This window comes from Agelaius phoeniceus, chromosome 1 (assembly GCF_051311805.1).
Source record: "Agelaius phoeniceus isolate bAgePho1 chromosome 1, bAgePho1.hap1, whole genome shotgun sequence".
In the NCBI taxonomy this organism is placed as follows: Eukaryota; Metazoa; Chordata; class Aves; order Passeriformes; family Icteridae; genus Agelaius; species Agelaius phoeniceus.
Genome location: NC_135265.1, coordinates 122277094 through 122302211, shown reverse-complemented (window position 1 = coordinate 122302211; position 25118 = coordinate 122277094). Strand labels below are relative to the sequence as shown.

The 25118-nt window shown below is 38.0% G+C and overlaps 1 protein-coding gene across 8 annotated transcripts in view; it reads left to right on the top strand.

Annotated features, from left to right (window-relative positions):
- Positions 1-5649: 5649 nt before the first annotated feature.
- UBE2W (ubiquitin conjugating enzyme E2 W) overlaps positions 5650-25118 on the top strand; it is a 35807-nt gene continuing 16338 nt past the window's right edge. For 7 of the 8 annotated variants that reach the window (XR_008535557.2, XR_013184395.1, XR_013184393.1 and 4 more), the window contains exons 1-2: positions 5650-5745; positions 23988-24079. Coding sequence is in view for 4 of the 8 variants with exons in the window: in XM_054649241.2 (XP_054505216.1) it covers positions 5731-5745; positions 23988-24079 (107 nt within the window). In the remaining 4 variants the exon portion in view is untranslated. The other variant, XM_054649258.2, reaches the window with a different exon arrangement.

Below are 25118 nucleotides of genomic sequence, written 5' to 3'. Positions count from 1 at the left end.
TTACTAAAGCAGACAATTCCACCCCTTTCCCTAGCCCCATGTCCTGCTTCTTGCACTGCAGTAATTACAACTGTAATTATAACTGTATCTCCATATAATATATTAGAAATATCAGAAAATTCTTTTCTGATCTGATGGAAATTACATTGGTAGTTTAGTCTTCCTGTGGATAAGATGAAAACCCCAGATCACTCAGTAGCTTCTAAATGGTCAAATCCCAAACAAGAAAAGAAATGGAGGCATATGTCATCTGAGAATAAGATTTCCCTCCCCTGCAGGAACTACCCTTTTAGCAGATTAGGAATAAGGTGAGACTTTTCTTTTCTTTAGCATCTTTTCATCCCTTTGAAAGTCCTGGGATGGAAATGACATTTTGCCTGTTACTATTAAGAACTAAGATGAAAATTAAATATACTATTGATGAATAACCTACATAATCACTAAGGAATAAATCAACAATAAAATCTCAACAACTCAAAGTTATCTTGCAATTTTAATTTCGTTTTATTAGGCTATTTTCATTTTTAGCTATGTGTGCAATTTATTACTTTTATATTCTTGATATAATATTGTATTTCTTTGATTCTGCATCTTTAGTTGATGGTTTCTGCAGGTGCACCAAGCTTGTTTATAAGATGATCTTCATTCCACAGAGTTTTTAAACTCAGTGCCCTTCCTAAATTGGCAGGTAGGAGCGGAAGAAGCAGCTGGCACAATTCCTCTGAGGGGCAGGGAGTCCTCCATGCTCCAGAGATGCAGTCTCCTGGCACTGCAGATTACAGGTGTGATGCCACTCCAGTAATGAGGGGAGTTACATGAATGTACAGTTGACTTGTGTGCAAGAAGACAAGATGAAAAGCTAAAAAGTACAGTGGACACAGGCAAAAGAAATGGAGCTCTCACCAGGAATCATAAAGAAGCACGTAGTGACAGTTCAGTGTGTAGAAAAATAATACAAAAAAATAAAGGGTGAGAACAGAGGAAAAAATGTTTGGTGACATTTGAAAACATTATGGACAAGATGGGAATAGAATGTAAAATTATAGGGACCCTAATCAAGAATTATATTTTACCTTTGTGAAACTGTCTTGGTATATCAGAAAATTATCTAATAAATGCAGTTTGAACATTAGTTGCATTTTTCCTGTAAGTATAAGGTTTTGCAAACTCTGAAGAAAAGTGGATTTTTAGAATCAACTTCAAGAATATTTACAAAAAAAATTTTAGTAGGAGGTACAATTTCATTATTTGCTCCATATGTTTTAGATATGCGAGTCATAATCATGTAGTTGATCAGATCAGTGTAAGACAGCCTCTGAAATAATGAAAATAACAGATTAAATTACATCTTACCTCATAAGCTTTGAATATTTGGGACCCAGGTCTCTGATCCTTGAAATCTCTGGCAGAACTTAGGTTGGCTGGTGAAAGATCAGGCTGCATTAGCTAAATACTAAAGCAGTCATTTTAAGGAACCAGTTATTGTGTCATCCATCTCTATACCTGCAACAGATTAGGAAGGGTTAACTGCAGAAGTATTTTCTTCTATGTTTTGCATAGGTAAAGGTCAAAACTGAAATGAAAAACAAATTACAATAACTTACTCCAAGTGAAATTTACCCTCCTGGGAATTAGGGCCTTTCCTTAGTGGGATTACTGGATAATTTAAGAAGATACTGATATTCATATATTCTTTCTGGGAGTCTGATAATAGTGTTTGTTTTCTTACTGTGCTTATGGGACTGATTCCATAATCCCTATAGTGTTATGCACTGTACAAAAACGTCTCTGCAAGCCAGGTTACCAAGAAATGAGGAAAGGAAAAAAAACCCAATAAAACACAGGGATAATTCTCCAGATTCCCCTATTCCCATGAGGACAAGGAGCTAAAAAAAATTGTTTCACATATATATTAGGTATTGCATGACACTTTAAAAAACAAGATGTGACAACAGTCATAAAAGACACCTTTGGTAGTCCTGCAAGAATAAACTCAAAGTGTATTGAGGGATGGGGGATTCTGGCCACGAGTTTCAGCTGTAGTGTAATGCTTTAATTACTTACATACCTAGTTAAGATTGAGTAGGTAGTAATTAACTCATGCTCTATTTATATGCAGGGCAGGCAAACTATCCCTTGCTTTTCATGCCTACTATCCTCAGGAGTAGGATTTGCAGCATGGATGAAGTTATCTCAGTAAACAATACTTCAGTAAAAAACATAGTAGGTAACTTGTTTTAATATTGAAAAGCTCTGTGTGATAGATAAAAAAGACTTCTTGAGCATAAGGAGAGTTAAAAGCTATGATTTTTTTTTGCAAAAGTGACTTTTCATCCAGAGATAATTTTCCTTTATTACAGAGTAGAAGTCATATTTGTACTGAATACAATTTGCCTAAGACCATAAAGCTGATCTTTCCATGCAAAACCAGCTTGCAGTCTGTGAAGTGTTCTGGCATTCACAAGCTTATGCTGTTTTATATCTTCTGACCTTCAACAGGGTTTTCTGGAAGAGGCTTAAGAAACTGAGTATAATTGTTTGAAATCAGTTGTATCTCGCTGTGATTACATCAACACAATATGTCAATATGTCCATGTTTATAACTGAACACATGTCCATTGCTTAAACTTGATGTTCTTGCTGCCTTTGAGGCATACGGCATTAAAAGATGTATTTTAGGATAAACATATGTTTGGCTCATGCAAAACAACGACAACTAGTAAAACAGAAATGTTCCACTTAGTGCTGTAACAGCCTAAGTTCATTCTGAAGAACTGCAGGAAAGAAAAACCTTCACCAGCTCTATGCATCTGCTTAATGCAACAAATCCTCTGCAACCTAAATGGTCTTGCAAAAATCATATAGTAATAAATACTGACTTCCAGGGAAAACATAGTTGAGCAATGTCAGGTTGCATGGCATCAGGAGCCCAGAGTTTGTGAATGAGAATTGAATCTAGAAGACAAATGTATAGGATGCAACTTACAAGACGATACTTTTCCCATCCTTACTTTTCACAGGCTAATTTCATTTCCTACACAAAAATCAACAAATATTGATTCTGTCTTCAGCAAATTCCAGCAAAGCCGAGGGCCGTGTTCACTTCTGCAGCTATCTCACAGGGCAAGGATACTCCTGCTGTCTTTTTCTGCTTAAAGAGTTATGCCTTTTAAGCAAACCCCAAGTTTGTGTGCTTGCTTTAACATCCACGACAGTGTTGATACTGGCTAAAAGTTGGAAACTGATGCTATGTTGTGCTGAGGTTTTGTGTTTCCTCCAGTTAACTGTTTTCAAAGTTAAGGATATTAAAAACATACCAGAAAGTGAAACTTGTACATAAAGGTAGTACTTGCATCACACTCAATAATATGGTTGAACAAGGTAGACAGGATTTTGGGTGCAGAACCCTTCTAGATGTCTAAAATTAAAGAAGATTTCAAAGGTAATACAAACTGCAAAAAATTGTTCAATAATTTAATTTTTGCTTATAAGGCCATCTCTGAAGAAAAAATCAGGGCTACCACTGGAGCAGAGGTGATGCGATGATTTTTTAACATCATCAGAAAGGAGAGGGGTAAAGGGACAGAGGAAGGAGCTTCGGTGTTTTTGGAATATGCAACATAAGCTGTAGGAAGATGGGGATTATAATGACCTATAAAATCAGTTTCTCTGTTAAATCCTTAGTTTTACATAACCACTGGGATTATAAATTTTATAGGTTGTCTTTGGATAAACATTTTGTAGATTTGTCTTGAGGATCCGTTAAGTCTGAAATACAACAGCAGAATTACCAGCTTTATGAAGCGTGTTTCCGCAAGTTGTTTAATTTATTGACTGCATACAGTCACTCTACTGAGTGCTGCCTGTTTATTTTCACCTACACAGATATGGCAAAATCATCTGGTGCAAAGGACAGGGATTATTCCAGTCCAGGAAAGGAAAATGTAGAATCCAGAAACGCTCTGTTATGAATAAGAAGCTTGACTAGGCCAATATTCAAGCAGCAATCAATTTATTATTTAATGTGGTAAAGTATGAGCAATACAGTGCTGGGTACAGTGGGGAAGTTTTCCCTCCAACTGCACACTGATAATTGAGGGTTACAGGTATTTATAGGGGTACTCATCAGCTTTTTCAGCAGTCTCTATTTCCAATTTTTTACTCATCAGCAATTTTTATTCCAAATTATTACATCACAATTCTATACACTGTAGTGATCTTAGTTTCTCAGGATGTATCTCAAAAGGAGTATCCCAGATGGTGGCAGTCCAGTTTCCAAAAGAATAAAGACAAATCCCATCTGGTGGAGTCCAGCTCCCCAGATGTGGGTCCACCTTTTAATTGCAGAGACTATAAATCTAACAACAGTGATGTCCAGCTTCCCTTTGGTCGAAACCATAAATCCTTGAGGTGATGTTCATCTTCCTTTCTCAAGCTGTTTTTCTCTGCTTCCATAAGGCGTGAGATAAGCATATTTCCTTTATATATATTCCAAAGCTATAGTTTCAAGGATACAAGTAAGATTCAAAAATCATACTTCAAAAGGTTATTATTGCAGAGCTCTTTATGGATTAAATGCAAGCAAAAAGCATCATCCTTAACAACTTCATTCCAATGCTCCTAAATCAACCAGGGTTAATTGCAAACAAAAGATAGGTTCAAAGGCCTTTTTCCATGCTTTATTTTCCTCAGTTATTATTAGAATTCACAGCTCTCCCATTTTCTGGGTCCACACATTTCGCATTCACAAATACACACGTTGCCTGTTTGTACCTGACACGAAACACAGCTTTGTATTTCACAGCTCCGACTTAAAATACACCCATGTTCATTTGGACTCAGACACCAGTGCAGGAAAATCAGATGACCGGCGGCAGAGCAGCACCCAGGGACAGCGTGAGAGAAAGAGAAGGACAGGGTGCACAGCAGGAGAGCCGCTCACCGGGAGAGCCGCGCTCCCCGCGCCCCTTCGGGCCTGGGCCCGCCCGGCCCGGGCCGACCTGCGGCGGGATCTAGTGACAGCATATGGAGCAATGGGACACGCTGCAAGAAGAGGGATTTGGGTTCGATATCAAGAAGAAATTCTTTACAGTGAGGGTGGTGAGGCACTGGAGGAGGAGGTTTGTGGATGCCCCATCCCTGGCAGTGTTGGAAGCCAGGTTGGAAGGGGCTCTGGGCCGCCTGGTCTGGTGGGAGGTGTCCTTGCCCATGGCGGAGCTGTCGGATCTGGATGATCTTCAAAGTCCCTTCCCACTCCTTAACATTCTGTGGTTCTATGATTGTATGGCCCTCCCACGAGGGCACACCAGGCGTGAGGGGAGCCCGGAAAAATCCACAAACCGGAGGGGCGCAGTCCGCATTAACTGAGTCACTTAAACACTCTGCAGGTACAGCTCCAAAAACCTTCACAAACTGAAGCCGGCAGGGGATCAACCCCATCCCGGGTGGCGGGAACGGACACCGCGCCGCTCCCGCCCCGCCCGCAGGGCGAGCAGGGTACGGGCAGCGCCGGGGGAGCCTCCCTGGCCGCGGGGGCAGCAGCTCACACACAAATACCGCCCGCCCGCGCCGCCAGCGTTCCTCGGGCCCGCCCGCACTGCCCTCGCCTCGCCCAAGCCCCGCGCACGCGCAGTCGCTCAACGGGCGGGCACGGGCACGTGACCGGGGAGCGCGCGGGGCGGGGCCGCCCCGGCGGCGGCGCAGAGGGGAGGGGGAGGAGGCGGATCCATCATGGCGTCGATGCAGGTGAGGCGTCTGCGGCGGAGCCCGGGGGCAGCGCTGGGGCCGGGCGGCGACGGCGGCGGCGGGGGGAGCCGGGAGCAGCCGGGAGCAGCCGTTCCTCCGGGCGCGTGCGTGCGCGGCGCGGCGCGAAGAGCGGCTCTGAGGGAGGAACCGCCCGGGCAGCAGTCGAGGGCGTTGAGGTCCCGGGTGGCGGGGCCGGGCAGGGCAGGTGGCGGCAGGGAAGGGCCGGGATGGAGGTGAGACGCGCAGAGGTGTGAGGGGCGAGGCTGGGACCCGGACGGCGGCGGGCGGGGCGGGCGCGGGGGAAGAGGCGCCTCAGGGAGGCGTCTGGCAGCGATGCCGCCGCTTCCTGGGCAGGCGAGAGAAGGGCGAAGGGATCCCTGCCCCCGGGACCTGGGGGCCGCAGCTGCGCCGGGCGCCATGGCAATGTGTGCCACACCGTGCGCGGGCAGCGGCACCCTCCCCGTGGCATCGTGGGGACCGTGACCAACAGCTCCGGGTTCCGGCGCTGTAATTCCCCCGCACAAGGGGGACTGGGACAGGCATGTCCTGCTCCAAGCCGCGTGCTCCCCGTGGGGTTTTCTTTCTCTCCGTAAAATGAGGTTGCGCTGTGGTGTCAGCTCTGTGGACAGGTTACGTCTGGCTTTCTCGGTCGGATGGTATTGCTGTAGGTACAGTAGGATGGAACATCCTGCTGCCTGACAGGTATTTCCAGCTGAATTATTCATTCATACCGACTCTGAAGGGGTTCTTAAATAGGGGCTGCAGAAATTGCTCTGGTAGAATGGATCACTTTCACTGTGTGCTGCTCTGAGTGGGTGGTGCTTTATTACGACTGGGGCAGGAGAAAAGATCTCTAGGTTTTGTGGCAGTGGCCCCTGTTTCTTCTTATTTGACCAGCACCTTCTCTATTTTTCCTTGGATATTTTTAGTTTTCCATTTTGTTTTATTTGGATCATCTAGATCTCTCTCATTTTGGTACAGTATAGCTTACATTTTTTGTCACTAGTAATAGAACAGAACAGAAAGAGTGTACAAAATGAGTGAAATTTGTTTAATTTTCCTAATAACCTGCATTTAGTATAGCCAAAAAGAGTTAAAATGTTAAATTGAACTGTCTGGGATAAAAATTATTCTCCTGAAGTTTAGAAGCATAATTCCCCCTCCCCCCCCATTCCATAGTGTGTCTTTCAGAGTTACTGAAATGAAACGAGATCAAGAAATTGAACATACTGTACAGAATGTTCTTCTAGCAGTAGCTTAGGCAGGTAGTCCGATGTGCCTTGGTTTTATTAGCTCTATCTGGCAAATGCATTTTTGCAATGCTCTTCTTCTAATAGGCAGACTTTTACAAGCTTAACTGCAAAATAGAGGCTATAGTTTATTAAGAAGTGTCTTTTATAAAACTGTGAAAAGTAGGGGAATGGCAGCTGTGAACGAGGAAAGAGGCACTTTGTAAAAGGACTTGGTAAAGCTGTGCTGTGTCTCTGTCTCTGGCCTAGTAAATGACCTTCTGCAGCGTGCCTCACCCTAATTCCTGTTGCTCCTTCTGGAAAGGGGAAAAAATGGTTATATATTAAATGAGACTGTTGAGGATACATGAATGACAAATGTTGCCTAAATGTCAGATGTGTACAGGGTAATACTCGCTTCCTGAAATTACAGCCATATTAACCCTGATGTTGTAATTGCTTTCATTTTAGAAATACCAGCTGTAAGATGACACTTTTTGTTTTCCTACCTGATATTCTGTTGTCTGTTGATAAGAGATTCAAGGACATTTATGGAGGTTTTTTGTCTATATGTGGCTAATTGCATGATGCTCTAATTACTCTTTCCTATGTTTAGTAAACTACTAATTTAATAATGTCGTTTAGCATGTTGGAAAGGAGTTGTAAACAGGAAGCATAAATGAAAATTTAGTAAGTGAACTAGTAAGTTTATCACGGACATGCTCCCAGGTGAGCAAGATTTCAAAACTCTGAATTCTATCAATTAACATTTAAGTGTTAAGTGTGAAAAAGTCTTTTACAAAGGAAACTGATATCTGTAATTTTAAGTGGTTTTTTTTTTTTTTGGTTTAGAATAATTTATTATAATTATTGCTATCTTCTAAGTTGCCAGACACAACAAAGAGATGTCCTTTTTCTGATTAAGTGTAGTGTTTTTACACACACCGTGTTTACTTGAAATGTTTGTGTAACTCTTTGCCACCTCTGACTCTACCAGTGGTCTGACACTGTACCATTGTGACAATATTATGGATTTTATTGATAAAAATAATACATTGGTACACAGAGTAAGTTCTAGTTACTTCTTATACTGCTGTAATTTTATACAACAGTCTATAATGCCCCAGGTTAATTACATTTTATTTTTACAGATTCACTGAAAAGTCTCAGATTTAGTTACAAAAGTTATCTGATTAGCCTGTTCTTAGTCAGTCTACAGTGAAGTTTTGAAACTTGTAACAAATTGCTTCTTTTTGTTAATGGCTCTGAACATCGACCTGAACAGTTACTGCAGTTCAGTGGATGCACAGTAACTTGTGACTTTGAGCCTTTGTGTGTATCATTAAAATTACAGTGATTTTTGTCTGTGTGGACAGTCTTTAATGGGAGTTTTCTGTAATCCTTTTTTTTTCTGTGATAATAGAAGCCAATGCTTCTATTATCACAGAAAAAATAGAGATCTTGTGTTCTGTTTTCTAACCACACTGTTGTTGCTAATTTGCCATTGCTGGACTGGTTTAAACCTGGTTTGCATAACTTTTTTGCAAATCATATTTTTTCTTGAAAAAAAGCTAACATACCCCAGCCAAGCCTTTAAAGAAAAGAGCACTTATTTTCAAGAATTTTCCCAGAAAAAGCCCAAGCTTGTGCAATGTTCTCCTGGATAAAAACACATAAATATTCTGAAAAGTAATGTAGAACAAGGGGAGAGAATGGATTTGCTTTAGAAAATTTTGATACAGCATCTTTAGTAATCTGAAGCCTTTAAAGGCAAATACTGGAGAAATAGTAAACAGTTGTTCTCAGAACAGCTGGAAACACAGGACTTGCCTTATGAATGGAAGAGCAGGTAAAAATACAGTAAGGAAGATCAGTTAAAAATGTACAGAAAATACATCATTGCTGTACCAAGTGTTAAATTATTAAAGCCTTTCCCTCAGTGTCCAGATATGAACTATTTGCATCATAAACTTGAAAGATTTGACTTTATTAATAATACTGACATATTAATTGCTATGATTTACCTTTCACTTCCTTTTAGTTTAAATACTACAGACCCTGGATTTATTTATGAAACTGTGAGAATATTTAGAGGGATGGTTTTAGGGTTTTTTTATCACCAGAATAACTTCTCATGTACTCTGCAAAGTTAGGCACATAAGATTTGTACTTGTAGGTATTTACATCCAATTGAATGCAGAGCTAATGTAATTAATGACACAAACAACTTCAGTAAAGAGTGTAGGATGTTGGCTTTCACTGTGCTTCTCTGTCATGCCTCGAAAACTGCTGTGGTGGGCTACCATCAAATTGCTTGCACACAACAAAATAAAGTGCTACTTGAAAAATCTTTATCCATCAATAGATTTTTTTTAAAGGTGTATCTAAGCAACTGTTTAATAAAATAACTGTGTGAGATGGCAATGCAGAATTCATGGCCAGTTTGAGATCCCAATGAACTTGTATCACAGAATGCAAGGTAGTAACAACATGAAAACTTCCTGCAAGTTTCACCCCAGTATTTTCAGTCGGTGGGGTGGGAGTTGAGGAAAATATTTATGGGCTACTGAAATCTCCAGGAAAAACCACATACACTCTTGGTTACACTTCCTTCTATTCTTTACCTGTGTTTCTAGTGTTAGTGGAAGATCTGTGTTTCCAGCTGTTCTCAGAACAATTACTTATTGCACAATCTTTGCTCAACACTGGCAGTGTTTTTATTTAATGATTTGGCAATAATTTGTTCTTATTTAAAAGCTTTGTCCAGAAAAAAGTACAAAACTATTTTTATGGTGTGTTCCAAAAAAAGCCAAAGCCCCAACCTTAAGTGAGGAAAGCTTTCAGTGAATTGGAACTTGGACGGTTATGCACATTGGTTATGTGCTGTTAAATGTCATAGTACGGGATTCTATTTGTGTTGTTTCAAAAAAGGAAAAAAAAATTAGTGGGTACTGTAGCTATATAATCAATTCTGAGATACAAACAGAATAAAATTATTGGTAGTTAATAAAGTATTTAGTGGTTCCGTTGGTGAAATGTTGTTGAAGATAAAGATTTCAGTAATTATTTAAACTGAGAAATGTGAGTACCATAATTGAAACTGGAATGAGTAGACAGTAAAAATAATTTCGTCTATCCACAAAGGATTGTCAGTCCTTTACATAACTTTTGGTAATCAGTCTGTACTGATGTGTGCTCTATTAGCTTTGGTGTATAACCATGCTAGAGTGAAGTAAGATAAATACAAAATTCTTAGTAATTTTACCAAGATGAGTTAATTTAATCTTGGGAGTTTATTAATAAAATTTTGTCTTGAATATCAACTGAAGCTTAAAATTTATAGTCTTCATTCAGTAAAGATAAATAAAATAGAAGTTATGGCTTTTGGCCCTAAGGAGTCACATTTGCTTGTTTTTGTATCTGCCTGTGTAAATAGAATTTTGGGAAATACTTTGTTGTGCAGCAGCTGCAGAATTTTTGAGCTAGGTTGGAAGAATTCACTTCAGAGAAAGAAAGCAGTAATGGAAAAGCTTATTGAAACAAGTGCCCCCTGAGTACTATCAGCAGCTCTTCCTTACAAATAGACCAACTATACAGCTAAAATGTGAAAAACAATGGGTGCTTTCAACCTGTCATGTTGAACACTAGTGAATATGTCTATGATTTCAGTCAGGAGAATCAAGTAGACAGGTGTTTATTGTAAAGAAGAGTAATTCTGGTTGATTACAATTATTTTTGCTCTGAGTTTTATAGTATCTTATGCTTGTGTTTAGGCCTAGCTATTCAAGTTCTGGGAAGAGAAAAATATAACACAATACATTTGCAAGAGCCAGGGAATGTTGTCTTGTTAAGCTGCTCCCTTGGAAGGCTCTGTGGGTTTGTCATTAATAAGCTAAAGCAGCTTAGCTCAAACAATGTGTGAAACTCAGTGATCAAGTACTTTCTCCAATTGTTTGCTCCAGTTCTACAAAGCAAAGAGTTTTAGACTGAAGGATCTTCACTATGTATTGTACAGGTCTAGGCCATACTGGCGACTGCGCCCAGAGACTGAGGTTAAATTACCCCTGTACCCCTGTGGAAGAGACAAGGCACATCTGCCAGTGAATGTACCCAGTTACGGCTCTGTGCAGCCAGCGTAAATGCCTTCACATCATTAGATCGTGTCTCTCACACAGCCTTGGTTTACAGCTGAGAGATGAGCGTTCAAGCAGATTCCAGGCTAAAATTTCCACTAGGGCAGAGGGGAAGAGGATGATGAAAGTTCTTGGAGCAGAAATTTTGTGTGTCTTACATGGCTTTGAAGTAGTGAAGGACTGTGACAGAACTGTCAGCTGGATATATAGGTTTTGTCTTTTGAAGGGAGGAAGAGCTAGTACTGTCTATTCACTGAAACCTATTACAACTTCATTTACTGAAAGCAAATGAAAATAAATAGGTTAAATGCTTTAAACAAAAAGAGCCAGTAGGCAACCTTTTGTGATCAATGAAGGTCACGTAACATGTCTTCTGCCTGCTTTTGATAGTTGAAGGCTTTCAAAAGGTATTCTGGAATCTGTTCGAGCCTTTGCAGTTGTTTGGGTTGTTTGTTTTGTTTTGTTTTTTACTTTGCTTTGTTCAAAAATAGGTTCTGGAATCTGTGCAAGCCTTTGCAGTTTAATTTTTGTTTGCTTGTTTTTCCTCAGGTGACCTTAATTACTGGTATGAAAAACAGGTATCAGTCAGGGATGGCAAGGAAAGAAGGGAGAGAACCTTATAATTTACTTTCCTAAAAGCAATATTAATGTGTTAGTAAAGGAAGGACAGAAGTTAGTGGTGGTAAGTCAGGAATTGTGAGATGCCTCATTTTTGCTAATTAATGATCTCATTGAGGATACCAGCTATTCATCCTTTCATACACAGTACTAAAAAATAATTGTTTCTCCTTGGGTGATTACGAATACAAAGTTGTTTGTAATCTTTTTTTATTCAACTTAATTAAAAGCACTGCTTAATCAGCTTCAAGAAGAAAATCTGTATATGTGTCAGTAAATGATGATAATAGTTTAGAAGGGCATAGCAAATATTGTCCCTGAAAGTCTGCTGTAATAAAATGCTTCATAGAATTTGATGCTACTTGTTCATATTGATTTATTTATTTCTTCTTCATTAGGAATTGGTGGCCAGTAATAAGAAACCTAAATCCATTCAGTTTCCTTGCCCCTTCTTAAGTTAAAAACTCTCCCCCTGTCATATTTAGGGGTATGGATTGAATGAGTGTTTAAATCTTGTTGCTATTTGCTGCTTCCAACATTTTACCTCTTTTTCTTTCTAAAATGCTTTTTGTCAGAATAGAAAACTTTATCTTGGTTACCAACTATTGGAATGTTTTTATAAGGTTGAGAAATTCCCTGGTAAACATATGGTTGACCTCATTGTGCCAGCCTTCACTATTTTCTTAAATTAATTTTTGTAACTGAAGCAATTCAAGTAGTGCCAGACTCTTTTCTTTAAAAGATAAAATTATCTGCGGTTGACTTTTTATTACTGTGTGAGGCTTGTGCTGGGCGTTGGTACATTTAAAGACTCCATTTACAAAGCAGATGACTCGCTGTCAGTTTCATCTCATCCTGTAATAGTGGATTCCATTTAATTTTCTTTCAAATGACAGGTTCATTGTAAAAAATTTGATTACCTGGCAAAAAGCTTTTCAGACTGTGAAGTACAGAATGTTTCCTTTGTGTGTGTATAGTTACTGTGATTTATCTCTAATTATACTGTAGTTACGATTTCAGGTTGATCTTGTCTCTTAGTGAGTTTAGTCATGTGTATTATTCTCTTTGAAAGAGGATTGTTGCTTTGACCTTTCAGTCAAATATTTTAGAATATCTTGGAGCATATGAAGATAATATTCTGTTATCAAACTGAGAAATCAACAATCCCTCCTCCCATCACCCTCAATCCATAACTGGATTTTTGAAATTTTTAAATGCTCAGAAGAACAAAAGATGAATGATAGGAACCTCAATAAACAAGGTTTATGCATTGCCATTTGGTTCCTTTAAAATGAGAGAAATGTGCAAAATGCTTGAGGTTCAGATCTTGAAGTCAGGATTGGTCTGAGGAAATAACATTAGAACTCAGTTGCCAGATGTTAACATGTTTTGTTAGAAATGAGGAGCAGACTAATCTGCTTCTGCATTCTCAGTATAGATTGAAAACCTGCTATTCAGCCAAAAATAGATAAAACTGAAAAACAATTCTTTGAGCTAAAATCCCAGTATTACTTTTTAATAAGGACAGAGTATTTTGTGGAGCTGTTTTGTTATGCATCTTGCTGAAGCTTTAATTGACCACATCCAGACAATTATCAATCTTTCCTCCTCTGTGCCTTGACTAAAGCTTAGTAGAACAACTTTGATAGGAAGAATTCTGGCAGGATTGTGGTAATCAAGTATCTGGATGGTTTGTGTGTTTGAGAGTCTGGAGCAAATGATCTCACCTGAATTATGGGATATAATCTGCAAGGACTTTCTTGAATGACCTGGTTGACTGGGAAATAAAGGGGTTTTTATTTGTAGGAACTGTCATTCTCTAGATTTCTTAAGTAGCAAGATGGAGTGTAGCAGGTAACTTTCTTAAATGTCACCATTGTTAGTCTTAATGTTGTTTCTCTTCTGTTTGATGGCTTTTTGGTATTTTAATTAGAGAGTAATGTGCAATGAGTTTCTGGAATACTTCAACTGTTTCAAATATGTTGGATTTTTTCTTCTGTAGACGAGTTTAGTTTGAAAAGCATAATTACCTACCTGGTGTTTAGAACTTCATATTCTGGATTTGAGGCACTTTTCAGTAAGAAACATGTGAATGCAAGAAACTGAAATACTGAAAATAGAGTTCCAGTGGTCATACGCTCTCAGGCTGGTAGCTGGTACTAACAGTCAGGCTTTGCTTATGAATCAACATGGCGGTGTTGTACAACACTGCCATTGCAGCCTGGTTTCAGCTCCTCTTCTGTGACAAGCTTGCTGTTTGTCTCTGCACACTGACTGTCTCCTGCATGTAAGAACTCCAAAACAGAAAGGATGTTTTTTGTGAAACATTTCATAACTTGAATGTGGGAGGAGGTGACAGGCTGTAGCTCATAAGCAAAATGTAAATTTTTGCCAGGATGTTATCATATTACTGTCAGTGTTTTGGTGCTAACAGAGTTTGGGCCCATTTAAATTTTTGGATGTGGAAGAGAGCTTTGGTAGTTATGGAAGAAATAGTGTTAGGTCTCCCTAGGGTGCAGCAGCTTTACCTATGTGTGTATATATATATATATATATATATATATATATATATATATATATATATATATATACATACACACACACCAAAATAGAAGAATGGAGCCCCTATGGGATTATTGTTTAGCTTCTAACTATTTATGAGTTAATTTTCTTTCTCTTTGATCTTTGAGCCAGATTAAGATTTGAGTTTACAGTGTTCAGGAAGGCTTGGCCTTGGAAGATGACTCCTTTCTTACGTTCACAGTTTCTTACAACAAAGAGAAGGGAATTTAAGTGCATAGAAATAAAAGGTTTGTAACACAATTCAAGTGCAGATGTTTTGGTCCTGCATGCTTCCTAGTCTGTGAAGTTGCTATTCCATCTTTGTTTCTTCATAACATCATGATACTACCTTATTGGACATAGCTAGTTGAGTTCCTGCCAGTCCAGGTGAAATGGCCACCACATTTCAGTTAAATTGCCCATCACATCTTGTTTTAATGGTGAAATAAGGTGTGGGAATGAAACATTTTCTCTAGGAGAAGTGAAAGGAATCTGCTTGTCCATTTGCCACTTTTTGCTCTGCTTGTATGTTTCTGCTCTACTGATAGTTTTGCTTTTCCCCTAGCTATTTTCTACCAAATTCTTACCACTTCCCTTAATATGTCATGTCTTTTGTGAATCTGCTTTGGGCTCCTTCTTGCTTTATTTCTCTATGAAAAAGAAGATGGCTGAAATAGGATGTTTGTAGGTAAGGTATTTGATAAAGATAGCTCATCATTTAGTTTACTCATTTAAGATATTGCTGATTTAAGACACTGCACATTTTGTGTTGCATTTCTTGAAACACCAAAAAGTGAAGTATTCAAGAATTGCAATTTTATTTTTTTGGTATTATTTATCTTTTCAAAGTTTGTAATTTCAACTCATAGGAAATAATAATGCAGGACTGTGGGCATACATTCAAACTTGATTGGATTAATGTGTTAATATTTTACTGCTAATCAACAGCCAATATACCTCTGTATGTACACTTTTCCCACTCCAGTTATGAAGAATAAAATATTACCTGAGGCAACACTTACTGGTTGGCCTAGGTGCTGTCAACTCTATGTACGTAAGTTGTACTTGGTAGTGACCCCTCTAACTTCACTGTACACATGTTTTTGTTTGCCCTTAGCTCTGTTAAAGTTTAACTCTCTGTGCTCCACTTTTCCAAGGGAGGGGCAAAGCTGTTGTAAGAGTTCTGGCAATGGGCTTAGAACTGACATTGTGATACTCCTTTTTAAAGCCGTTGAGAAAGGTAATTTTCACATGCCTCCAAGAGCTAGGGAAGTTTTCATGGTGGGTAAAGAAGATTTACCCACCATGAAAAAAAGAACCTTTGCACTACTTCATTGTGAGGGATTGTGGTTAAACTCTGTTGTTCTGTCTGTCCTTGGGTGTCCCTTGTTTATGGTAGAATCAGAAAAAAAAAAAATCCCTGTTTTTGGGCATTGTGATGGTGATGATTCCATGTATGCTTTGGGAATATATGTTATTGACCCTTGAGATAACTAACAGGGACACAGAGACCAGTGAAATTATTTTGTATCTGTTAATAAGTATTTACGTGCTATAATATTCAGCTCAGTTGTACACAGCGAACAAACTACCTGTTTCTAGGGCTGGTTTTAAAATACTAATATTGAAAACCTCTGAATTTCTTCCTATCCTGTATTGCTGCCCCCTTCTCTCTTTTCATGTGTTGCATCTTTTTTACATGCAGGCCCTGCCTGCTTCTTTACGTGATTCACCAAGAATCAACTCAAGTGGGAATTCAGCAGTGGCATTTGAGATGTTACCTCGGCAGTTCCAGAGGTGACCAAGTAAGACATGTGCCAGTTTGGAGAAAGAGCAGTGTGTATTTTTGCTAGAAGCTGTTGGCTTCAGACATACATTTAACTTGAACCATGGCAGACAGTGTGTGCTGTCTATCAGGATAGAAATGATAGAGGTAGATGTGAGCTGTCTGGGAAGCTGTCAGGAATTTTACTCCACTGGCGCCAGCTGATTTTGTGTTCTTTTTTCCATATGCTGTAAGAAGTCTTAGAAGTTTGATACCTTAGAAAATCTGTGGAGGATCACTGAAGGAGTTGCACAAATCCTGTTTGACAGAATTAGCAACAGGATACAAACCATTGCTATGTCAGTCATGTCTCAAGCACTTGAATAAACTTCTTTTGGAAGTGATGCTTGGATCAGTGTTAAGCTGTGTTCTTTGATTTCATCCCTGATTCATCCTTTCCTGTAGAGATAGGTATAAGTAAGGAATAAGTAATTTTGGTTTCAAAGACTTCCACTTGAAAATACTTCTAGAAACTACTGGTTATGTCACTCCTTTGCATTTTGCATATGATTATTCCTTTAGTAGAAGAACTGTGCTGTTAAGCAGTCTTGGGTTTCTGATATTCTTACTCAGCTGTTCTGTTTCCTTCTAGATTGTGAAAGTTTTTATCAATTTAATACATTTTAGTTCTGGCTTACTTTAAAGTTGTATTAGAAGAATGTTTAAACATAAGATTCTCTATCAAAAATAAGGGAAATGTCAAAGTTAGATTGCTTGTGCATCCTTAATGTATTCCCCTATAAGTCTGCAGCCTGCTTTCTTCCAGCCCCTCCTAATAGAAAGTGGACAAGCAGGAAGGTGCTTCTGTATGAAATCCTTTGATGGATTAGCAGAAACATTGAAGAGAGTGTCTTGTGATGTGAAAAGGACAGTAAAGCCAGTACAGCTCCCAAGAGAATATTAATGTATGGAAAACATCTGTTTGGGGGTTGTTTTAGGCATGAATAGCTGCAGTAGCTTCTATTTTGACTTGAAGGAGCTGGTTGAGAGGCTGAAAGCAATTTGAGTGTGATTAAAAAAGTATTCCTCATTCATGGTAAGGAAGAAGCTGAAAGCAGTTGCCGTATTGACTTTAGTTAGGCATGTCTTAATATAGCTGGAGTGTTGAAGGGCTACAGGTTTTTAAACAAAAATACTAATGTCTGATATCAAGCTTTCTCAATATGGAAAAAAATAAGAGTAATAGTAAAAGTCAATGTGGCACCATGAGGGCCTGTTCAGTGACATGAAGATTGAGGAGGCTTTGTACAGAAAAGTGAAACGAAGTAATTCCTGTTAAAAGGATAAACATATAAGGGTGAAATCTACTCACAATTCATTGTTTTGAATTGGTATGTTTGAAAAGCATTAAAAGATGTTCTTATAAATCGTTAGAAAGATGAGGAAAGGGATGAGCCTGTCAATAGGAAAGGAAAGCAAAGCAAAGAATAGGTGACAAATACTTGAATTGATGACAAAGCATGCCAAAGAAAAAGGGCTGATTCAATGTCTTTTAGACACTGGATATTATGTCAGTAATTAAAATTTAGCTATGTGGGTTGGTTTGCTTTTAAAAAGTGTTTAAGCAACTGAATCTTTGATTTTTTTGACAATTCTTTTGAGTGAGTTTCCAGATGATTAATATTACTTTTGTTTTTCTACTACTATGTGAAAGTTTGACTTCTGGAAATCACTGGACCAGATAGTCTTTGATACCTATAGCAAACAGTCAACAATTAGCAAATACTATTAGCCAAATGTATTTAAGAAAAAAAAATCAATTGAATTAACATGATTTTCTCCTTTTATTGGGCTGTAACTGTTGGAAGGAGGAGCAGTAGCTATATTTTGACTGTGCAAAAATTTTCCATGTATGTTGATGTGACATTTGAATAAGGACATAAGAAAAATGTGGTGTTGATCATGTGGACTCTGTTTTTTCTAAAACCATAAAGACCACAAGTTATCAAAGTTGTAGTTGGTTGTTTAGGCTGGGTGTCTGATTGGGGGGGGGGGTGATTGGTTCTGTTGAACAGAGTGAACCTGCCAAAGGGTATTTTGAGGCCAGTCTGCATTGGCTTTCAAGTGTTTGCTTGAGTAGAGATTGGGAAAGGTGAGATGTGACTTGAAGTAAATAAAAGAACATTTTCACATCCATGAAGCCTAAGAGAAGTTATTTGACCCTAATTCATTCAACCCACCTAGATCTCTTACTGTAAAGAAAATTCTTCCAGTTGTAAAGGCAAGAGATAAAGTGATGTGAAAAAATGTTGAAGGCTTTTAGCACAACTTCCTTTTATGTTAGGAAGATGGAGAGGTATCTTTAAAGCCTAACTTTGTAAGATTCTACAAATGAGAGTTAAAATTGTCTTGCAAGTGTTAATCTGTTATATTTTGTCCTCCTATGTATATTGCTGCTAATTTTCTAGAATGTTTGTGAAAACAAAAACAATAATTCTGCACTCATGGCTGTCAAATATAAGAAAGGCTTTCCCGCTGCTGAAACGTTTTTTTTTGCAAATGCTTGATTTCAGAATCTTGCAGTCTCACTGTGTCTTTTGTAGCTATTGTGTATGGGCTTGATATACCAGAGTCATGTTTTTTTAAAGTACATTTGAGTCTTGAAGCTAAGAGTGGGTGTTTAGACTGTGTTGCTGTAAGAAAATCATTGTCCTTTGTAACCTTTTTGGCCAGCAAATACTATTCAACACTGAAGAGAAATTAATTTCAAGGTTTTAAATTCAAACTTTAGATGTTTTCTGAATTACTGTGGTAACGAGGAACTCAGTTTCCTAATTAAACTGTATGAATCTGGTCTTTAAGGGCTTCATTTAAGAGGTTTTTTTATAATTAGATTAGTCTCCTGATAATTCAGTTTCTGTATTAATGAGACACAGCAAAAGACAAATTATTTTAAGAAAGAGAGAAAGAAAAAAGTAGTCCTTCATAATATCTGTGGAAAATATCTTCAAGTTTTCTGAATATCCCTAGCTGCAGGTTAGGCTGTCTGTGCAAGCATGGAGCCAGCAGCTCGAGGAAGGTGATTCTTCTTCTCCCTCTGGTGCTTGAGAGCACATCTGGAGTGCTGTGTTCAGGGGCTGCAGTCCAGGACAGACTTTGGGGTTCTGGGGTGAATCCAGCAGATGATGGGCAGGGTGGCTGGGACAGAACTGTGTGACCTCCAAGGAGACTGGGTTTCTTCAGCTGTAAGAAGAGAAGGCAAATGAGAGATCTTGCTGATGCCTGCAACAATATAATAGGAAGATATCGAGGGAAAACAGAGTCACTATGGGAAGCCAAAGGGCAAGAGATACAAACTGGAACATGAGGTATTTCGGTAAGATACAAAAGAAACATTTTATACCATGGGTAGTGAAACACTGGAATGCATTGACCACAGAAGTTGATTTTAAGATTATTTTCTAAATATTACTTATTCTCTCTCTTAAATTTTTAATTTTTTTTTTACTGTTTGAATGAATTCTGGTTAGTAGGCACTTTGTGCCCTCTGCAGTTTTGTTCCAGTGTCTATGGAGTGCTCTTATGTTCTGAAAGGGTCTATAGGCAGCTCTTTGTTATTCTGTACAGAAATAATTGAGTTGATGTTTGATTAAAAAAAACTCCAAATTTTGAAGATGTCTGGTGAAGGCCTGTTAAAGATACCCAGATATGTTCATCAGATTAGGAAAGATTAACTTCTATGGTGTGGAATAGTAGAGTGTTTTGAAATATAGAGTATATTTTATTATTACAGCTGGGGAAACAAAACCCCAACAAATAATGGGCTTAATCACATCTTAAATGTGTCTGTCGGTCCAATAGAAGTAATTATCTTCATATATAAACTAACTTCTGTCTCTAGTGGCAAGATTAATACTTAGGAAATCTTTAATAGCATTTTTTCCACTTGAATTTAACAGTTTAACAGTTTCAGGCTTCCTGTCATTGAGGACTGTAGAAATCCAGGAATTTATTACAAGATACCGCTTTTGGTCTTCAATATCAAAGCAAATTATCCAGATTGTCAGTATAGCTGGAGATAAGAAAAATTAAGAAGTTCTCTGCCATATTTCATAGAAGTTCTCTTTCTAATAGCAGTTGTTGCTCTTCTGTTTTGAATAATTCTAGGTTGAGAGCCTCTTTATTTGGGAGGGAGCAGTGCTAAGATACATAAAATCCATCAAGGTATAATATAATGGATTATTTAGGTTACAGGTTATTTAGGCAGACATAGGGTTAGAGAGGTTCCTGTAAGGCAGAAGGAAATAATGCCTTTTGCTGAAACTTGCTTTTGTTTGGGATATTACTCTGAATCAAGAACATTTCCAGAGGAGTTTTATGTTTCTTCACCTCTAAATCTCTTCCTTCCCTATCCAGTGAGGAGCTGTGTCTAGGAATTTACTATTTATCAGAATTGCACTGGAGTTTCCTATGCTCAATAGATAACCATAGTCAGGGTTTTTTGTGGAGTCTCTTATTTCAATGTGATAAATTTATTTGCTATAAACTGTTTTCATTGTAACACTGAGAATCTTAGTCTTGCTTTTCTGGGTTATTGAGTTTCTGTAACTTAATAGATAACACATTCATTTTCTACTGAACATGGTCTTTTCAGCTTTATATGGGAATGGTATAGATTTTTTTTCTTGTATTGATATTTCCACTGAGAGCTGCAAATAGAGGTCAGATGGAACTGATTATAGAATGGTTTGGATTTGAAGGGACTGTAAAGATCATTTCATTGCAATGCCCCTGGATGTGACTCTTTGACAAGTTCCTTATCCACAGAACAGTCCACTCATCAAATCCATCTCTCTCCAACCTAGAGAGAAAGATCTTGTAGGGGACCATGCCAAAGTCCTGCCAGATGTCCAGATAAATGGCATCTGTAGCCCTTCCTTTGTCCGCTGATGAGTGACTCCATTGTAGAAGGTCCCTAGGTTGGTCAGGCAGGACTTGGCCTCAGTGAAGCTGTGGTGGCTGTCCTGAATCCCTCTCTGTCCTGCATGTGTCATAGTACAGCTTCTTGGAGGATGTGTCCCATGAACTTCCCAGGCACAGGGTGAGGCTGACAGGTCTCAGTGTCCTCCTTTTTACCCTTTTTCCAGTCAGCTGGGACTTCACCTGACTGCCGTGACTTTTCAAATATGGAAAGTGGCTTGGCAACTGAGTCTGCCAGTTCCTCTCAGGAGTCTGGAATGCAGCTTGTTGGGTCCCAGAGATTTGTTTATATTCAGGTTCCTCAAGTAGCCATGAACCTGACCTTTACTTAAAGTGGGAGGGACATCATTCCCTCTTGCTGTCCATCCACTTGAGTGGTGTGGGAAGAGAGGTTGCCATTGGAGACTGAGGCAAAAAAAAACCCCAGTCCTGTTGTTGAGTACCGTGGCCTTCTGCTCATCAGTTTTTTCCAGTTGTCCAGGATTTTTTATGGATGGGAGGAGTTAAACCTTCTTTGACTTTCTTTTTCTGGCTTACGTTGATACTTATTTGAATTGGCTAACTGGGAAATAGTAACCTCTTTAAAAATATGATTTGTTTGATATGTTACATTTGACCCAAAGAGTAAATAGTATTTCTTGCTATTTCTCTGGGATATGTTTTGTGAATTTTGTTTTGAATTGCAAACAATGAGAAGTAGCATGTTGTCTGTATGTATTATTTATGCTGAATGGACAGGCCCTCATGCCAGTGTCAGCAAATGTTTTTAGGATCAGAGCAACAGAGCAATTCTGTGGTACTCTGTTGTTCAAGTATATATTTTAATGTTTTTTTTTTCTTTTTGCTACTGGCTTTTTTGTTTAGAAAGGACTATAAACATAGTGTGTGAGAACCAAAAACCTATGAAACAGAGGATATTTTTGTGCTAGTGATATGGACAAAAGCATGACTGAGTCTGTGTTAGACAGAAAAGGTGGTTGCTGGAGAAAGGGCCAAAGGTGAAAACTTGAAATTAGATAATATTTTAAGTGTTGGTAATTTGAAATTTTTTTTAGGATACAGAACAGACAAAATTTTGTCTCTTCAAATTACTGTCAGACACTGATAGCTTAATGTTTCTGATTTTAATTAAAGTCTAAAATGTGTCTTAGGCTCCTTTTTATAAGACAAAGTTGTATAGCTGGTCTACATGTATAAGTAAATGGATCTACGGAATGATTTGCTGTTCTTATATACATATGTTCTTTGCTATTTTGTAACCAATGTTTCCAAATCCCCTCTTTAGGGGAGTTTGAATTTCCAATGTCAAACATTCTCATCTCTGAACTCTTAAAATATTTCTCTAGGTGATAAAGTGTACACAGGTTGATTGCCTTTGAGGCTTGTTTGATGGTGGTTGGGGGAAGTGCCAGAAAAAGAATTGACTTCGAAACATCTCTGCCATTCAAATTAAGGATTTATAAAATGGTTTTGCAACTTTGCTCCTTTGCATTTTAATTCATAATAGTGGTGTTGGAAACACTGTTAGTGTTTTCTTAATCTGAGGAGAAAGGAAAAGGTCAACACTAGGATTCTAACCTGTTTTTTTAATGTGTGAGCAATGTAGACAGCTTATGAAAATGTTAGCATTGGATTTTCAGTTTGTATATGTTATATCTCAGTGCCAGGTAGGAACTTTCAATATAGAATCCCAAGGAAGTTTTTAGGGCTGCTTGATAGAGACAGAAAGTTATTTCAGTACTTTCAGAATGTAAGTTGTGAATGTATAAGGGCCTTTTCTTTGTGAGTTGTGTGGTTGAATTTATTGTAGTCTGATTTCAAATATATTTGATGGGATACTGAATCATTTCTGTGTTGACAAATCAACACTTTATTTTACCATGGGAACTTAATAAAGTTCTACTAGGCACTAGAAAGCAGCTACAAGTGTGTGATAAACTTGTGTTTTAAAAAATTTGGATATTGAATGGAAATGAGGTACTAAATCCCCAAGCCATATAGTTTTATTCCTTTGGAGTATAAAATAATTTTGACTTGCAGTGAGGTTGAAGTGAACTTGTAGATGGTAACCTTAAAATTGTTGGCAGGAAAAAAGGACAAGTAGAAATGAGAAAGCCTTGAACATTTTATCATCTAGATGGCTTGCAAATGACAAAACATATTGTGTAACTTTATATGGAGAAAATTGACTCTGTGAGCAGTGCCAATGACAGCACAGAGGCTGCATTTCCCTTGCTCAGTAGATTGTAAGAAACTGTTCTGGTAGTTGTTACAGAAACACCTTCTTGCAGTGACTGATTTATCTCTGTCAAAATAGGCAAGAATTACCTGAGCTACTGCCATAACACTTTAATAAGTGCTATGACTCTGTAGGTTCTTAGATGCAGTTAGTGTGAAGTTTTTAGTTTGTGTTGTGCAATCCAAATAGTCTTGGTTTAGTTTTCTGTTCTGTCCTCTGGGATGACTTAGAACAAGGCAAAGGCTTGCACAGATGCCAAATGGCAATGTCTCAGGTTACTTAAAAGAGGGACTTGTGCTGTTAAAGTCTTGTAGATTTAATTATAAATCTAATGATGTTGTGTAAATATGAAGTGTTTGCTGCTAGGGGTAGAAGTCTTACAGATATTTTTTTATACAACAAATTCATTTATACCTCCATGTATTTTGTAACACAACAGCTCTTCCCTTCCCTTTGCAGTGTTGCAAATGTAAGTGCCACTGTATTTTACCCAAAAAGTAAGTTTAAAGCTTGTAACTTATTTTGCCTATGTCTTTTCAGTTGAATTTCTAGGAGCAAAGTCATCTTTCTTTCTCACCTTTCAATTTCACTTTGTTTTTAAATTGTCAAGTAAAACTCCTTTTACCTTTCAAACATTGATGAAATGTACTTACGTGTGCATGTTTATTGTTGAACTTTATTTAGTATTTCAAATATTCCATACAATTTCTTTATAGAAACGATTACAAAAAGAACTATTGGCATTTCAAAATGATCCACCTCCAGGAATGACTCTAGATGAAAAGAGTGTACAAAATTCAATTACACAGTAAGTATATATACTGTTTTATTTCTGCTATCCTGCTGAAAAGACTAAATAATGAGCAGTTCTTTTCACACTTCCACGACTTACTCCAAGTAACATTGTGAATTTTGCTTTTAGTCTAGGCAATGAAACATTGTTCTCCTTAGTAAGCATATTGCCATACCGTGTTGGACACTTTCAGGAACATGGTAGTGAATTTACTAAATTTTATTAGGCATTTTACTGTCTAACAAACTGTCAATTAGTAAAAGCTTCTGCGTATTTTATAATAAAATAATTTAATTTTCTTTCATAGCTACTAACCTCCAAAACTCTTCTAGATTTATTGAAACAATGGAGTAGCTGTTTTAGAGTTCTGTGACATTTGAACAGAATATACGTCATAGCCGTTAGTTTTCATTACCTTCTTTCTCCAAGGCAAGTGGAGAAAATGTCTTAAAAAGCAAAGTTGTCCAGGTACAATTGTTTGCACTTTTTTCCCTGCCTTGGCTTTCTTGGTGATTTGTGAAATGGGAAGAGAAACATGGTAAAATATTCTGTGTCCATTGAAATGGACAGGGGTTGCTCTTGGTATTAATCTATTTTTTAATTGACAGAAATTCAAAAGATTCAAGCTGTGTTAACATTTTTTTCTCATAACTTTCTTAGTTTCATTTTAGAGAAATGTTAAAAATTGAGCCTATGTAAACATCGATGAGAGCATGATCTCAGACTGTAAGTTCTGGACTGTGCTATCAATTGATGGAGCAGCTTAAACATAGAGCTGAATTTTGATGTTTTCACATCTGTATTTTAGCAGGTGGCATTCAGACCATGTTACATGAGGCTTTTCTGAGACTCATATGTACTGCTATATACATATAGCATGAGTTAAACACTCACTGCTTTTTAAATTACACTGGCCTTTGTGATAATTCAGATGAATATGACTAAAACTGAAATAGCAGTTTTTAGTTTTCTGCAAAAATGAGTCAGTCTAATATTGTAAATGGTATCCACTTATTTCAACAAAAGAGTATTAAATCAATGTTTAGAGCAGATT